The sequence below is a fragment of the Watersipora subatra genome, chromosome 2 (genome assembly GCF_963576615.1).
Source record: "Watersipora subatra chromosome 2, tzWatSuba1.1, whole genome shotgun sequence".
Taxonomy (NCBI): domain Eukaryota; kingdom Metazoa; phylum Bryozoa; class Gymnolaemata; order Cheilostomatida; family Watersiporidae; genus Watersipora; species Watersipora subatra.
The window spans coordinates 34325243-34344715 of NC_088709.1; the positions used below are offsets into that span (position 1 = coordinate 34325243).

At 33.9% G+C, this 19473-nt stretch overlaps 1 protein-coding gene across 1 annotated transcript in view; it reads left to right on the plus strand.

Moving 5' to 3' along the window:
• LOC137386860 (pre-mRNA-splicing factor SLU7-like) overlaps positions 1-19473 on the plus strand; it is a 71456-nt gene that overhangs the window by 19270 nt on the left and 32713 nt on the right. Inside the window, exons 7-8 of the mRNA XM_068073038.1 lie at positions 4259-4320; positions 14162-14358. Coding sequence (XP_067929139.1) covers positions 4259-4320; positions 14162-14358 — 259 coding nt within the window. The remainder of the gene's footprint in view (positions 1-4258; positions 4321-14161; positions 14359-19473) is intronic.

Sequence of the window (19473 nt, forward strand, 5' to 3'; positions counted from 1 at the left end):
GATTAGGGAATTAGTTTGCTGATAATACTCTTCCTACAACTATTACAGATTAGGGAATTAGTTTGCTGATAATACTCTTTCTACAACTATTACAGATTAGGGAATTAGTTTGCTGATAATACTCTTCCTACAACTATTACAGATTAGAGAATTAGTTTGCTGATAATACTCTTCCTACAACTATTACAGATTAGGGAATTAGTTTGCTGATGATACTCTTCCTACAACTATTACAGATTAGGGAATTAGTTTGCTGATAATACTCTTCCTACAACTATTACAGATTAGGGAATTAGTTTGCTGATAATACTCTTCCTACAACTATTACAGATTAGGGAATTAGTCTGCTGATAATACTCTTCCTACAACTATTACAGATTAGGGAATTAGTCTGCTGATAATACTCTTTCTACAACTATTACAGATTAGGGAATTAGTTTGCTGATAATACTCTTCCTACAACTATTACAGATTAGGGAATTAGTTTGCTGATAATACTCTTCCTACAACTATTACAGATTAGGGAATTAGTCTGCTGATAATACTCTTCCTACAACTATTACAGATTAGGGAATTAATTTGACTGGAAATGTTGTGTTGTAAGTTTAAAGCATTTGATAGCCCAAAAAAAACATCTTTTATTCATTAGTGAAATCTGATGCTATTTGTTTTTGTATATTTTTCCTCTCTTCACACTACAAGTTTAAACCATAACTGTCTTGTACAACATTTATCGTATATTCTAGGTAAATCAGCCACGCTGATCCCGATTTTGTACTCAAAATAAAGATTAGTCCACTAACCTTCAAAGTAATTTAGGCTTTTTTAAAGCGTTTCAATATCCGTTTCAAAAACAACACAATCAGCATTACAAGCTCCGCCCATATATATGTGACGAAACTTAGCTTTTTCAGGAAAGGAAGTTAGGAATGTTTAGTCCGATTTAGAATAATAGAGATGGGTGTCTTAAAACCCATTATTATCTAAATCCAGCCTGTAAAATAATTTCAGTTTTTTTATGAAAAGTATATAAACTATTTAAAATTGCTTGTAGCTTGTTACATGATGTTTAAATGGGATGAACGCCGAGAAAAATGAGCTCAAAAAGCGCGGTTTTATCACAAGCTAGCGTTGTTATCGCTCTTTTTTTAAATATGCAATGCTAAATAGCTTATCTACCTTTCAGAAAAGACTGATATTATTTTTAAGACTGAGTTTAGATATAAATACATTTTAAAACACCCATCTCTATTATTCTAAATCGGTCTAAACATCCCTATGTAACTTATTTCCTAAAAAGCTAGGTTACGTCACGTATTTATGGGCGGAGCTTGTTGTGCCGATCGTGTTGTTTTCGAGACCGATATTAAAACGCTGTAAAAAAGCCTTCATTACTCAGAAAGTTGGTGGACTAATCTTTATTTTGAGTACAAAATCGGAATCAGCATGTCTGATTTACCTAGTAAATACGATAAAAGTTGTTCGTGACAGTTATGGTTTAACCTATGCAAGCTACCATCATCCTTTCTTTCCAAAACTAGTTTTCCTACTGATTTATTTCAGAGGTTGATTTCAATAGTAAAAGATTCTGTTGGATGATCCAAAAGAATCCAAAGTGATTTTTTCAATGAATTTTACCTCTATATCATAGATAAATTGGAAAATATTATTGTTTTCTTCAGCAGACATGTGTTTAGGGTGAATGCTACCTCATCAGTTACTAGCATATATAGATTACTTCCAAGTAACATCTCTGAATGATTCAGACGTGTGTAGGGTTGTTGTTGTCCTATCAGCAGCGGTGTCATTTTGCAGGTACTTGAAGATCACCTGCGTCGCATGCCTTTGTAGGTCTCGATAACATGTCCAAATGTTTATCTATTTGGAGAGGAAGAGGGAGGTAGCTACTTCGGTGGTCCAAGCAAGCCGCTGCCTTTGTAACTGATAACTGACGACCGATATTTTTGATAATTTAATAAAATCCTATAATTTGTGTTCACACCTGCGCGTGGCTGATCGTTCTCACCGTTTATATCTGTCTATCAATTCCTAATTGTCTTACATGTGGTCATCTCTCTCTGCCTAATTGGACCCGGCATCTGCTCACTTCAAACGCATGTCTCGCTCATCTAGCCATTTATATCCTCTAATTCATATTAGTCACGCATTAGTATCGGGTGTACAGTGAAATACTGTACACCCGATTGCAACAGTTTCTTTCTCGCGTATTCATTTCCCCATTTAATCAGAGTCTGAGGAGGTAGAATGTCTAGATTTGTTCTCTTATTTTGGTACCTAGCGACAGATTTTTCCTCCTAATTGCTAGATATATGCAAATAATCCATTTGCTCTTGCCTTCACACTTGTCACTGGCTGATATAAATTGCAGACTTTTTCATAAAAACAAGAAACTAGGAGGTGTGTAACTTACTTTCCCCAGTCCCGTTTCCCAGTACATCAGAGCTTTGGCATAGGCTTGTTTACATTTTAGGGGTAGTAATGGTTGCATACATTGTTTTTTTTTGCTAAGATTATAAATGATCTAACACTGGCACCTTCAGTTTCTTTCCTCCTCACCACATCCACCATTCATTGAAAGGTCATTAATAAAAACTTAGCAGTTCAGTAAAAGTAACAGATATGAACTCTGTTTTTATAAAATATTTTAAATATAATTAATTAAAAGCTGTTGATTTCAGACCATAAATATAATATGGGTCCTTCTGTCATCAAAACATTTTGTGCGAGCTTAGCACCAGGAATTATAAGAATTTTAAGCGCCTTAGAATTATAAGTAAAACATAATCCTCTTGGATATTTTTGGTAAAGCTTTAAAACTGACACGGTTCTAAGACGGACACAGCTCGAAAGGAGTTTAGTAAATGGTAATGTAGATAGTAAGGAAGCATGTTGAAGAGTAAGATTTAACAACTAACCTCTAGGTATTAATGGGTGAATTTAGCTACGAGCGCCCGAAGAGATTATTAGTATGAGACAAATTTCTCATGGTTTAGCCATAGAATATCAAGTATATCATCGATATATAATATATTAGGGATATGTTATACATAATTGATATGATATATATTACGGATATATAATATATTAGGGATATGTTATACATAATTGATATGATATATATTATGGATATGTAATATATTAAGGATATGTTATACATAATTGATATGATATATATTATGGATATATAATATATTAAGGATATGTTATACATAATTGATATGATATATATTATGGATATATAAAATATTAGGGATATCTTATACATAATTGATATAATATATATTATGGATATATAATATATTAGGGATATGTTATACATAATTGATATGATATATATTATGGATATATAATATATTAGGGATATGTTATACATAATTGATATGATATATATTATGGATATATAAAATATTAGGGATATGTTATACAAAATTGATATGATATATATTATGGATATATAATATGCTATGCATATATAATAGTATATTGATATTTCTAATGTGTTATATATAATTGAAATATGATCTATTATGGATATATGATATAATATATATAATATATTATGTATATAATATTATGTGGATATATATGTGTTATATAGTATATTATGGATGTGTGAGGTTTTATACTTATATAATTTCATTTATCTATATCTAATACCAATATCGGATATTTATATATTATGGATATATAATAATTATAGTATGTATCTATAATTTTTTGCTGTTAATTATTACAACTGCCTTTATTCAGAAAATCGCAATTAAAATTCTATTCGAGGAGTTTCACTTTGTTCCATTATATTGTTGTCTTACAGATTATCTCTAAGGATATCTAACTGGTTTACCTGCAAATCTGCTAAATACAGCAAACAAACTGTTTAAACGATAAATATCTTACAAAGCGCATATTAAATAATATCTTAATTTTGTTGCAAGCGTTATTCCACAAATTGGTACGTTAAGACTGCTTGTTGTAAGGCTTGTGTTATTCCGTTATGTTGCCATACCTCTTATTTCACCCCCTTTTGTCCTCCGACCTTTTTTTAATGATCATTGATCAAGATTAATCATCGTAATGCATAGACTCAAATTTATTTGAAAAGCTTAAACCGAAGCATAATAATATTTTACTAATATATTTTAATAATATTATTTAAAATAATTCAGAGTTTGATTTGCTCTACCAACACAAAGCAGCTTGTTAACTTAACTATAATAAGCGTTCATATGTTTCACAGATACCAAGGGGAGAATTTTGCAAGAGCGACAGGAGATGCTAACTCAATGGCAAAGCAGCAATGTAAGTCTGTCACAATAGTTTGCCGGAAATTCTCTTCTCGACTCTGCATGTCAGAAGACAACAATTCCTGTTATGGGTTCTAATTATTTTCCAATCAATATGGATGTATGTGTGTCAGTGAGTATGTTAGGTATGGGTTGATGGCTGATAGAGCTCGGCAGATTAGGGGAGACTCTGTATATAGCTACAGCAGAGGCTAAACCACGACGAAATGCGTCATTTGTGTTTCCAACATGTAGCCTAGGAGCAAGTTATGCAGAGTGTCTAAACCGACACATTGGTCTTCATCAATTTTTATTTTGACAAATATTAAATCAATGTTGTCCATTTCCATTTTAAGCATTTATGAGGGATGACAAGTTCATCATCGTTTGTAGCCTTTTTTCCATTTACTAAAAATACTGTTAAGTCTTCAGCTTCCATGGTCGACCATTAAGTGAGTGATTTTTAAATTAGTGCTAATGTTCCGCATACGATAAATTATTTATAAAGTCTAGCGTAAATGTCATGGCTTTCTTTTCAACAAATCTGAATCATCGAGCTATTTGTCAGCATTACGTGTCGCTCAAGGTAGCCATGCCAAAACCCATGCTATACCGACAGTTACATACATGTATTTTATCGATGTGCCAAGTCACAGAAATGTTGAGCTCCAATAGTTGTCTACCGAGTAGCTCCATCTCTTACTTTTAAAGATTTTCATTTCTGAGCATAATATGTTTAGTCCTGATCGTGTCATTCCCGTGTTTCTACCACAATTCTCTAACATCACATGACCTAAATAGACACAAGAGGCACCAAAGATCATTGAGTGTTAATAAATAGTTGGCCTCTACTCAGTGAATTGCGTGAAATTGGCTCTTTATATAGTCAGGCAAAGCCTTGAGTTGAGTTTTAGGCTCACAGATTATCCGCTATTGGCCCAAAAATGTACTTTTTAAAGGCTATATTTTTAGTAGCATAACTTAGAACTACTACTCGATTTCGCCATGACACTTTTTCATACTGTCGTAATAATGTAAGTCCTAGATCAGGTCGAAGCATTCGATTCCTTGTTATAGCAAATAGCACAAACTGATTAGAATGTCTGAGCGATGTTCCTCATAAAGTACTTATGAAGTCAAACGCCTACATAAGAATCCAATATTTTCCATTATCTACTTCATATGTTGAAACTGCTGTATGTCCTGCTGCAGGTATTCTTATATGAACTCTCTTATTTGTTTCACAATCTAAATCAGCCTACACTAATCTTCACTTAATCGTAACTTGAGCCAGGAAATGTTCTACCTTGGCTTCTATGTTCCTTATTTTCTTTTATACGTTTTAATTTTCCCAACTTTACTTTTACAGCTTTGTAAATGTAAGTACAGGGGTTGTAAATGTAAGTACTGGGGTTGTAAATGTAAGTAAAGGGGTTGTAAATGTAAGTGCAGGGCTTGTAAATGTAAGTACAGGGGGTTGTAAATGTAAGTACAGGGGTTGTAAATGGAAGTGCAGGGGTTGTAAATGTAAGTACAGGGGTTGTAAATGTAAATAAAGGGGTTGTAAATGTAAGTACAGGGGTTGTAAATGTAAATAAAGAGGTTGTAAATGTAAGTGCAGTGGTTGTAAATGTAAGTAAAGTTGGAGAAAATTAAAACATAAAAACGATAATAAAAAGCATAGAAGCCAAGTTAAAACATTCTGGTTTAAGTTACCCACATATCTCTTATCTCATATATCGTATCTCTTATCTCATATATCGTATCTCTTATCTCATATATCGTATCTCTTATCTCATATATCGTATCTCTTATCTCATATATCGTATCTTTTATCTCATCTCTCTTATCTCCTAAGATTTTTAGAAATTTACTAAGCCATACATGCATACTGGCTATTATTTTTGGTGTATAATAAAATATTTGATAAAACTTTACATTTTATTTAGGAGAATTTATATATATGTTATTTTGTAAGAAGTTTAACCTACTAACCTATATATGGTAAGAAGCGCCATTATTAAACTCTGTATTAAGTACCATGCAATAGGTCAAGGACACATAAAATAGTCATTTTATGCTAGGAATGTTATTTTAAAGTCATCAACCTATGAAATCAACAAATCAATAAACACAAGGGGTAAAGAATGTAAATATTGAATGAAGACAGGTCACACTGAATGCACTGGACACGCAATGTACAAAAAATGCTTTACAGCCATCTTGTGGCTGAACTACCAGAGAGTGTTTCTCTATATAGATATATCTGTCAGCTCTACTCATCTCAAGCGCGTATGTATGCCACTAAATATATTTACTAAAGTATGAACTGAGACCTGATATCATTACCATCTACTGAACAGTCGCTTTCCAAGACCATGTTTATTCTAGCGTCTCTCTGGGTGTAAACATGCCTGGATGTCATGTATTTTTATCCTCCCAACAGATTTCTCAGCTGATCAACAATGTTTGCTCAGTTTATGCCTTTAAAAGAATAAAATATTCCACCCATTTGGCTCCAGCCAGTCATCATCTATTCTCAATGAATTCGTTCCTCTGTGATATGGTAGAAGCGTTTGTGTCTCTCTACTTATCAACTCAGTTAACTTGCTATTTTCCAATAAATACTCGACCCAAGCATTAGACAATTTCTTTATTGTAGCTTAGATAACAGAATTTTACATTATTTTTTCCGTCTTTCTGTGAGATCACGTGCATGCAGAATGTATTAATCAATAATTGTTGAGCTGTGTTCACACTAGTCGATTTCGGGCTGATTTTCTGGCCGATTTTCTCTCCGACAGAGAATCGCATTGTGTGAACAGCAAACGAGTCCGAGACAAATTTTGTCCAAAGAGAAATTTTATTGAGCGGTGCCGATCAATGGCCGATTTTAGGTCAATTTTCCATTTGAGTAGCCAATGAAATCACTTTCGCAGTGAGTCACACATTGTCATTTAAAGTGGACGCTATATTTGTCTACCCATTCATGCAGGTTTTTGTCATAGCTTCACTCTTGAGTAATAATTCCGTTGATAGCATCACTGAGGGGTGCTATCAACATAATTACTACTAAGGTTCCATTATTATAGCAACAGCATGATAGTATCTGCTTCAATTATCATGCTGTTACTACAATAGTTGAAGCGTATCATGTTAGCTAAAGATCGTCCTCTCTATAGTTACGTAAAACCTTTTTTGAACACAATTGCGTTTTATTTTTTTACTTGTTTGCTATAGTTCTATAGAAGTTCGACCAAACAATTTTTTTAGTAGAGCAAAACTTTTACATGTTGCATTTTGCACAAATAATGATAAACTTTAGCCCAATGCGCATTAAGTACAACTCTTAGCCTAAAACCAGTCGTTTATGCACCATCATAAATGTAAACCATTGTTTGCATTTCGAGTATCCAGCCTAGTACAATTGTTAATTATTTCTATTGTGTTGCTTTCAAAGTTTCAACGAAAAAATGAAAAGCTTTGGACTATGTCAATGGAAGAATTAATTGTTATTGTTATTGAGTCATTAGTACGGTTTTTTGGACTTTTTTCTACTGATCACTTGATATTATGGGTTCGTAATGATCAAAGAATGTCAAAGTTGCGGTCAAATAAAAGTTGCGTTCAATTAAAGGGTAGCTATCTATTTTTCAACCATTCTCCCATAGTGACGTTCAAATAGCGTATCCATTATTAGTAATGCGCTGAGATTATGTTAGCGAAGGATCGTCCTCCCTATAATCCATTATTAGTGATGAGATCGGCAGTATAAAATAATTAGTTAACTTGCTAAAAATGTCCTTGATAAACATCATAGGCAACAGTCAACAAAATGTAAAGCAAGACTTTAAAAATATATCAGCTAAAGTTATCTGACCCTGCAATTAAAAGCTAGCAAAATCACCCACTCTGGCTAAAAACTCGGCCTAGTGTGAACGAAAAAAAAGCTTGCCGATAGTTCCCAAAAAATCATTCAGAGATCGACCGCAAAAACTGGCTGGTGTGAGCGTAACTTTATGCTCTTTATGTCAACATAAGCGTTAGACACTAGTTTGCTCAGCAATTGAAATAACTTGGCTGATAGATCTCCCTTGATTCTATACATTGAATGAATTGTCAGGGTTTTTGACAATGCGTATGACAACTGTTTTAGGCAAAGCCTCTCTAATTAGTTGGTTTTTGTTGACTTAGTTTTTATATGCGTATGAAGTCATAATATGATCATTATTGATCTCTGCCCTGCTTGTGATTTATAGCATTGGAAGCGCGATTTATTAAGGTTGATTTCGGATTTACTAACCGTTCTGCACGATATAAATAAAATATCTAAACTTATCTATCGTTGAATCAGGTGCATAATAAACAACCATTGCCCACATGTAACCACAAACATGGAGTTATGTGCTTCTTGTAAATATTTGCAGTTGACATGTTAATTACTCAATGGATCAGAAAATGGCCTATGAATGAATTTTTAAGAAAAGATTTATAATATTAACCTAATGAGTTAGTTATAAGTGTGCGTGCGGCTGGTGTCTTAGCCAAAAACCATAAAAATGTTTATAAGGATCTCAGGGCATGTCTGATACTGATGCATTTAAAAGTATGCACTTATCCACCGTCTGCCAAGACTACCTTCGGTTACCCCAATTAAGGCTAAAATATTGTAACTATTACACCGGCTGTCACATGTGTTGTGAGAGCATCGGAAAATCTAAATCTGGCAGAAGGAAGCTCTCACCACTAGTCATGTATTTACCATAGTTGTAGATATAGTAATATACTGTAGTTACCATAGTTATAGATATAGTGATATATTTACCATAGTTATAAATATAGTGATATAGTTACCATAGTTCAAGTTGACTAACTGTTTTTTATAGTTATTATATTATTATTGTTAATATTATCTATTATAACTGTAATTGCAGCTTTCAACCTGATTGCTTGACTTGAAAACATTTGTTTTTCCACATTTAGTATGGTTTGATATCAACCAACTCTTTGCGTGCGGTACAAGCTCACACGCAATCTCTTCAAGGAAATATTAACAACCTTCTGCTTTTGAGTAGCTACAGTTTTGACAGTTTTAACCAATCACAGGACATATAAATATCATGTCTGTTCAAACGTAATAAACTCTGACAGCTCGGCAAGTTCAGATTATAGTGACGAAATTCGACAGTGAACTTGACAAATTTGCATATTCGCTGTCCAAACACTAAAATTTGTGGTGATGTCTTTGTGATGTCACACGCAATACATGAATATCTCAAAATTTGGCAAGCCAGTGGCATACTCATTGGCATACCCGTACTGAAGCGGTGAGACTTGTATATACGCTAGTGCCAGTAATTGGTGTGAGGAACTTGTGCAATTCGACTAGCTATTGTCTTTCCCTGGTTTGAGACAGCTAATTATTATAAAGCCTGTATTCTGGAAGAAGAGTGAGCTTGTTAGAAGAGGGAGCTTGTAAGGTAATTTATTACGGTGACACCCTAGATGTGCCATTTTGGAATGTGTCGGTCTTCATGTTGCAATCGTTACCTCTTCATCCTTCATTCTGTCACTCTCTGCGCGAGACAAGTCAACTTATGCTAATTGTTGGCAAGCGGCCCTTTTTCCACTGTCCGACCCTTCAATGTTGCCCTCGGAAAGCTGTTTACAGGTCCTATGGTCGTGACACATATGTCTCTATGTTTTACAGTTGGCTCTCATTTCTCTCACCGTAATTATGAGAAAGTGAAATGTCATATTCAGTGCTCAATGATTGTAAAATTGTAGATATATCTGTAGGTGTTATAGTTGACTCTCTTTATTCAAATAGTGTTGAACCCATAGGAATATTTGCACACTAGTTTACCAAAGCGATAGCGAGTAAGGTATTATAACACTTCAAATACTGGCCAATAGCTGCTGTTGTTAAATACTGGCCAATAGCTGCTGTTGTTAAATACTGGCCAATAGCTGCTGTTGTTAAATACTGGCCAATAGCTGCTGTTGTTAAATACTGGCCAATAGCTGCTGTTGTTAAATACTGGCCAATAGCTGCTGTTGTTAAATACTGGCCAATAGCTGCTGTTGTCAAATACTGGCCAATAGCTGCTGTTGTCAAATACTGGCCAATAGCTGCTGTTGTTAAATACTGGCCAATAGCTGCTGTTATCAAATACTGGCCAATAGCTGCTGTTGTTGTTAAATACTGGCCAATAGCTGCTGTTGTTAAATATGAACTTACACAAAGATTCGTAGATTTTATCAGAACGTATCGGCATTTTTCTATCATTTGCGATGTTCTTGATATATGGAGTGATCTGATTGCCAAATTGTTTCAAGATTAAAATCAATTAACGTTCAGATCAATCGATAGTGCGATCATGACATCTATAATGCAAAGATACTGGCAGAATAAAGGCATGTAATGCTTCCAATTGAATACAACAGCCAGTATCAACTATCACACCTATAACAACCAGTGACATCATTTCGCACATATTATTTTGAGCATTTTAATCGTTATAAAGTTTAATCGATTTTAATCTAGAAACATCCTGACAATCAGATCACCTCAAATGTCAAAAACAATCGGAAATGATAGAAAAATACTGACACTTTCTTATAAAATCTACTAGAATTTTGTGTAAGTTTATCTTTAAGGCAAGACTGTATTAAGTGGGGCTATTTTATGGTAGCTGATACTGTTCGCTGTGCTGGTTTTATCTTAAAATATTGCATATAGCCAGTCATACAGAGGATACACAAAGAATATGATATCAATTTGTTTTGAGTAACTTTTATTTTACAAATTGTGAAGTGCTTATAAGATTTATGGCCTAACTATTAGATTGTTTTATTATTCACTATGTTTCCATGATGCGCAGTACTTCGGAGTTGCGCTTTCTCCGAATCATGGAAACGGTGTCTTCGCACTGAATTCACTGCGCACTGATCAGTGCGAAGCCAGTGCAAATTCGCAGCAAGGAAACGGCAATTGCGCAGCCACAGCCATAGCTCTCTTGCTGTTGAGGCAGATTCATCGTGGCCCATAAACTAGTACAAAAGTTATCCCGTTTGTCTTGTTTTTTCTGTTCTTCCGATCTTCTTTCACTTAAATTTAATTATGGTCTGCACCCACGAGGATAATGAGGTGATTACTTTCCTGGGCTTTGTTATCGATACCAACACTTTTTGAAAAATAGGTGGTTAGTCCTAAAGTAACTTGTAAATAATATATTACTTAAAAAATACTTATTAAAAATATATTACTTTGTAAAAAATGTGTTAAAGTTTGTAAAACCTTGTGAATGTGTATTGTAAATAAAAGTATAATGATGACAAAAACTTAAAAATACTGTTTCTGGCATGCGGTATCTATGATTGATTCCATGTCTCCATTCGGTGATTCAATTTATACAATTTTTCTTCTCTGGCTAGTTTGCTGTAAACCACTGCGCAGCATGTAAATATACAATCCCCTCGACTTCGGAGGGGGCTGCATCGAAGTACTGCGTATAATGGAAACATAGTGATTGTCGCGTGTATTTTTTAAAAGTGCTATTCTGTTTAGGACAAAACATCAGGCCTTCCTTCCTCTCAAAGCCTTTGTGCTTCTGAGTAGTAAGGTATAGCTGAATTCTTCTGTCAAATTATGAAGTTTTTCCTATCGATTTCCACAATGAAGATTATGTCAGAAAGTTGCTGAAGCACTCTGATGATTGGTTGCGAGTATGGGTAGGCTAATAGTAAACATAAGTAACTCTGATCTGTGGTAACTCAAATAAAGCTATAAAGTCGTGCTATAAAGTATTTTACCCTTAAAACTACCCTAAACTCATATCATACAGCCAACCTCACCCATCTGTTATATGATGACAATGGTCTATCATATAAAGCATATATACGGTATAAAACCTTTATTTGAATGCCATGGTTCTGATGCAAGGTGACATTCAAATAAAGAATGGCGTTGTATTGTTCAAACACCTCGTCAGAATTCTGAGAAGATACATTTAATCCTTTTGCGGGCGAATCAAATGTTGCCTATATTTTGTACTCTCTTTCGGGCAGTGCGACGTTAACCCTGGTGAAAGCAAAAAATTTGCTAACTCAACTCCAACTTGTTGTAGACTTTTTAAATACATACATGTATGCACGAAGAAGCTGGTACATGTCTCTACCAGTCGATATCTAACGCTTACAATTAACCTACGATGATCTTATAGCCTGCATTGCAATTTGTTGGAGTTTAAAGTTTTAAAATTTTAACTTTAAAGGCATATTTTCATTTTACAACTATAGTAAGAAGGTTGCATGAAAGCTCATTGCACTCATCGATATGTTTGCTACAGTTGGCAGCCAAAACTAGCTTTTTATGTGCAATAGAGCAGGAGTTACAAGAGTCAATCCATTGCATGCTGAGTTAAGATTACACCAATCATGCTATCACATAACATGCTATACATCTGCAAATTTTATAAGTTTTATAATAGGCCTACTGATAATATATCAAATGCTATAAATATATATTCAAGATCATGTGACATAAACAAACCATAATTATAATACATGCAGAAAAAAAAATTAACATTTAAAAACCCATGTTAACATGTTTAAGACAAAAATATTAGCATCGTTTGCTCTGTCAGTTGGTTTCTGATTGTTTCCTTTGTTTGAAACAATTTCATATTCTTCTGGCTGTTCAATACCTTCCACAGTGTTTTTTGTATTCAACTTCTCTTCTGCACAACTGAGCTAGTCGATATTAGCGTCCAAACAATTTTTTAGTAAAGCAAAACTTTTTACGCGATGCCATTTTGAATAGAAACCTCTAGCACGAATAAAGAGAAACTGCGTGTAATCGAAATAGCCTTAAATTGCTTCTTCTCAAAATACTCAGTAGCATTTCCATTGTAAATGCGAAAACCTTTTCCTACATTCATCAAAGTAGCAAGACCAGATTAAAAAAGGAACTACTATTAGCCTGATACAGTTACTAATTATTTCTGTAATGTTGCAATCAAGGTTTCTAAAGAGAAAACCTAAAGACTTGGAGTTGGAAAATGGACTTCAATATGCACAGAAGCAACGAATGAATTAATTATTATTGGTGTAATCGAGTCATTAATAGCATGGTTTTGTGGACACTTTTCTACTGATCACTTGCTAATAAGAATTCATGAAGATTAAAAATGTTAAATAGTATCGGTCAAATAGAATTGGTGTTCAAATAGAAGTGATGATCAATTATAGGGTGGCGCTCTATTTTTCAACTCTTTTCCCATAGTGGCGGTCAAATAGAGGTGGGGTTCAAATAAAGGTGCCGTTCAAATATAGGTGAGGTTCAAATAAAGTTGTCGTTCAAATAAAGGTGCCGTTCAAATATAGGTGAGGTTCAAATAAAGTGGCGTTCAAATATAGGTGAGGTTCAATTAAAGTTGTCGTTCAAATAAAGGTGCCGTTCAAATATAGGTGAGGTTCAAATAAAGTGGCGTTCAAATATAGGTGAGGTTCAATTAAAGTTGTCGTTCAAATAAAGGTGCCGTTCAAATATAGGTGAGGTTCAAATAAAGGTGTCGTTCAAATATAGGTGAGGTTCAATTAAAGTTGTCGTTCAAATAAAGGTGCCGTTCAAATATAGGTGAGGTTCAATTAAAGTTGTCGTTCAAATAAAGGTGCCGTTCAAATATAGGTGAGGTTCAAATAAAGGTGGCGTTCAAATAAAGGTGCCGTTCAAATATAGGTGAGGTTCAAATAAAGTGGCGTTCAAATAAAGGTGCCGTTCAAATATAGGTGAGGTTCAAATAAAGTGGCGTTCAAATACAGGTTTCACAGTAATCTCTACTTGCTCCTTGCAGTGTTTGCATGGGAGGCCTATGAGAAAGGAGCAGACGTTCATCTTCAGGCTGATCCAACTAAACTTGAACTGCTCAAGAGGGAGTACAGTCAGCGAAAGGAGACACAAGAAGGTTCAAAGAAAAATGCAGTCCTTGATAAATATGGTGGTGCCGAACATTTGCAAGCTCCTCCCAAAGAGCTCTTGCTCGCCCAATCAGTGAGTAGCCTTTAGCTCACGATTGTATGGCTATCTTAACGCTTATTGTTTCTGACGAACTTAGATGCTTTTTCTTTGACACTGTATTTGACAGTGACAATGTATTGAATTCAAGGTCAAAATATTTTGTAAATACTTTAATACAGTTATTTTAGTATTTAATAAATTATAGACAAGTGTTATGAAAAATATTTTTGTCCGCTGCTTCACGGGTTAACCAGAATCATGTCACGCAGCCAAAAGGTTTTAATTATTTATAGAGCACCTCTACTGCAGATTTAACTAAAATATTATTTTTGTTCTGACCATTTTCATTGATCGTTTTAAATAGTAAAAATAAACAGCCATTCAACTGCCTGTACAGTGAGCGTGTGCTGTACAGTGAACGTGGGTTATATTAATAATCTGTGACTGAACTTTTATGAGAGATCTTTTACTGAGTAGCTTTGCATTATTTTATTTGTATATATATTGTCAGTGCTAGAAATGGCTTGACTTGAGTCGCTGTAACTTGTTTTAACATAATGTTATCTATTTACTTGCAATGGTGCATGAAAGTGTTATCTATTTACTTGCAATGGTACATGAAAGTGTTATCTATTTACTTGCAATGGTACATGAAAGTGTTATCTATTTACTTGCAATGGTACATGAAAGTGTTATCTATTTACTTGCAATGGTACATGAAAGTGTTATCTATTTACTTGCAATGGTACATGAAAGTGTTATCTATTTACTTGCAATGGTACATGAAAGTGTTATCTATTTACATGCAATGTTACATGAAAGTGTTATCTATTTACTTGTAATGGTACATGAAAGTGTTATCTATTTACTTGCAATGGTACATGAAAGTGTTATCTATTTACTTGCAATGTTACATGAAAGTGTTATCTATTTACATGCAATGGTACATGAAAGTGTTATCTATTTACATGCAATGTTACATGAAAGTGTTATCTATTTACTTGCAATGGTACATGAAAGTGTTATCTATTTACATGCAATAGTACATGAAAGTGTTATCTATTTACATGCAATGGTACATGAAAGCTGTTCACAAAAAATATTAGTAAAAGTCTGTGTATGTGATAAAACTTGGAGTAAACTCTACAAAAACCTCAAAATAAAATATAAAATGGAATCCTAATCAACCGCGCTCGATTAGTTCCAACCTTGAAAAGCCTCAATTAAAAAGTTTCCAAACTAGAAAAGCCACCAATTAGTAATTACAGTGGTAATTACTAATTGGTGGCTAGCAAACACAGCTATTTGTCCCAGGAGTACTGCCAAAACCTTTCTCCGCAAATTTTAAACGAAAAATGAAGTTCAATCATTTTTCATGTCTACTAACATAGTGTACAACAGAGGGCTATAATAGAGGTCGAGTCCAACCATTTGGTGAGGTGATAGCAAGATAATTGTACGGAGCTCAGGAATTCCCTGTAAACCACAAAGTAAACACCTTGATTCATGACTGAGCAAGAGAAGGTTTCTTTTGGCAGTCTAACCATTTATACAAATAACTTGTCATATCAACACGCAGGTTCAGGTCAAAGGGTCGCTGCGCTGCCATCTGGCTCTGCCAACTGGCATGGGTTCTTTTGCTGCTTAGTCTTGGGAACAATCGTTTGAAAATCCATGATCCATTTCGAGTACTCATTGTGTACTAATTTGTATAAACTTTATTTTTTATCCCTTATCAACATATGTAAACTAGACACTCCTAAGAGTTATTGCTAAGAACACTCGGTTCCCCTTTTATAGCCAAAGTGATAGTTAATTTCATGGAGTTAGTCATAGAGGTTCTATGGCCAACCGCTTGAGTGAACATTAGAATTCGCCGGCCTCGGCGGCTGGCCACAAGTTTTAACTTCTTTTTCAAAGGGCTAATAATAAAACACTGGCATACTTCAACCGACCAATGAGAACCATTCTCTGAATGTTTTTTCAATGGTTACTTCTGAGACAAGATATTTCATCATCACCACCTGCCTTAATCTATCCAACAGGGATAACAATAGGATGTCTCCTTTACTACCTCTCATATGCTTAATTTAGGAATTGTATGATTTTTTAAACTGTCGGTATTTTTGGCAGCAAATACGTTGATATTGTTTCTCCATTTTGTGGTATTTTGTGTAGTTCTTTTGTTCTCAATCAACATGGCAGACCTGACTCTCAGATCTATAGTCTCATTGGTCTACTTCCTGCTTGCTCCACGACTCCAGTCATCTGTACTGTAGAAGAACCATTTACAGGTGAATGATGCCGCAACATTCAACAATGCTTTTCATGTCGGTAGTGAGGTCAATCATGTTAGCTCAGCGTCTTTAGACCACTCTTTCTAATAAATCATCAATCTCGAGTTTCTATTAAATTTCTCTCATCATTGACCATCAGTTGTATAGTGAGAGAACAGCAAGAATAATTTGTGAATATTATACTGACATTGAGGAAATAATGCTGAATGAATGTAGAGTTTTGGAGCCATGCAGGGCTGTCTAAGTAATTATACAAACGTGATATAACACCGTTATTCATAGGTGGTCACTCGCATTAGCATACCTTCGAGCCTTTGATGTTAATAACCACTTGTACATGAAAGACTACAAAATACATGTAATTATCGCTTAGTGATACGCCTATATCGGTCTTATCAATATTTCTATGGCCTTTCTATTATATCCAGTAACGTATTCTTTTAGCGAATTATTCTTCTTGTGATTGATGATTTTATTTTCTAATATAGAGTAAATTTTGCTTCCAAAAGGTCAGTTTTATTTACAAGTAATTAAGTTTTGTGTAGATTACAGTCTGTTCATAGTTATCAGCTCTAACCAGACCACTAATAAAATATGCTTCACTTATATCCAGGGTCAGCGAATGTCTGAAAACAAGCAAAACTTGATTTCATTTGAGTCATTTGACTATCTAAACAGTTTTCTCTTACTGAAGACCGTTCCATGCCTTAGTGAATAAAGATTCAGGTAGGAAATTGACTCGTTGGTGAAATTAGATTAATTAGCGCAGTGAAAGTGTGTTGAAACAAAGAAGGGACTGTATGGAGATCTCATCTCTCGCCTTGCCAAGTGCATAGATTTTAATCAAGTAGTTTTGTTGATGGTATCAACCGCAAGAGACTGCGGCAAGCTCTGGCTAGCATTCTTTACTCTATAGCTCATTGTAGACATTAAATAGCTCTAGCAGTTATCCAATCACGTCGTAATTAAATCATCATTTGACTTATTGTTTTACTAATAAAACTGTGATTGAAAGACCACACAAAAATAACTCTCCATTTCCATTTAGGAAGTTTTATTTCATTCCTGTCATATTGAAGGGAAGTTAGATGTTGCATTCTGCTTCCGCTGTCCCTCGCGAAGGCTTGTTTGTTTTTGTAAAATTAGTTTGCTGAGCTTTGGTTAGACTTTCGCTGTGACAGCCTAACAGTACTTAATAATCTCAGTTTTGAGTTCACTCATTCCTAAATATTAGTTTTTTATGAATTTAACATTGTGTCATTTGTCAACATAGCTGTGTTTCTGATAACCATATTTTTATTTTTGTTATCATTAGTTTTATTTTACTGAATTATTAATATATATTCTATGAGTATATTGTTGAATCTACTGCTATGCGATACTGAATTATTAATATATATTCTATGAGTATATTGTTGAATCTACTGCTATGTGATACTGAATTATTAATATATATTCTATGAGTATATTGTTGAATCTACTGCTATGTGATACTGAATTATTAATATATATTCTATGAGTATATTGTTGAATCTACTGCTATGTGATACTGAATTATTAATATATATTCTATGAGTATATTGTTGAATCTACTGCTATGTGATACTGAATTATTAATATATATTCTATGAGTATATTGTTGAATCTACTGCTATGTGATACTGAATTATTAATATATATTCTATGAGTATATTGTTGAATCTACTGCTATGTGATACTGAATTATTAATATATATTCTATGAGTATATTGTCGAATTTTGTTACAAATTTAGTGCTGCAATAAATATGTATGCTCAAAATATGCCTGGAAAATTAATGTGGGCCCATTATTTAAAAATTTAAATGTTTGTATAAAAATGTATATGAGCGATGATGGCCGAAGCTGGAGAAGTCTTGGCAATGATTGGTCAGAATCTTATTGAACATGAAAGTTTTGAGAGTTCAGTCTTTGATAACGTTGTCTGGATTCACACATTTTTTGTGTATTGTTTCATTATGGTTATATGTTACAGTCATATATTATGGTCATATGTTACAGTCATATGTTATAGTTGTATGTTACAGTCATATGTTAAAGTTATATGTTATGGTCATATGTTACAGTCATATGTTAAAGTTATATGTTATGGTCATATGTTATGGTCATATGTTACGGTCATTTGTTACAGTCATATGTTAAAGTTGTATGTTATGGTCATATGTTATGGTCATATGTTACAGTCATATGTTAAAGTTATATGTTATGGTCATATGTTATGGTCATATGTTACAGTCATATGTTACAGTCATATGTTAAAGTTGTATGTTATGGTCATATGTTACGGTCATTTTTACATTGGTTACATTTAACTGTGACTGTAAACACTTTACCGTTTTGCTTCTGTTCAAAACTCTAAAATGTAAGAAAGAGGTTATGAAAGAGGTAACAGAACAGGTTTTATGATAGTAATAATGATAGTAATAATGATAGTAATAATGATAGTAATAATGATAGTAATAATGATAGTAATAATGATAGTAATGCATCAACGACAGGTCATTTGGTCCCTGTGTCCTTTGAGCTCCCGTGTACCAATATTATAACACAAGTTCTCATTATTTTTTGGCGAACTCAGTATTGTGTTTACCTCATGTCATGAATAAATTATTTTGTTTATTTATTTCAGTATTCAGAGAATTCTCATTTTATGTATTATGTACATGTACTTGCAACTGTCTGTTTTTCTCCCGTCGTATAGCGCAATGACAACCGGGACAATTGGCCCTTCTGCCAGGCAGCATGAGGTTAAGCTATGAATTGCTAAAAAAGTGTTTGTTTTTGTTTAAAGTTACTGACCCTAGAAGCTTGTT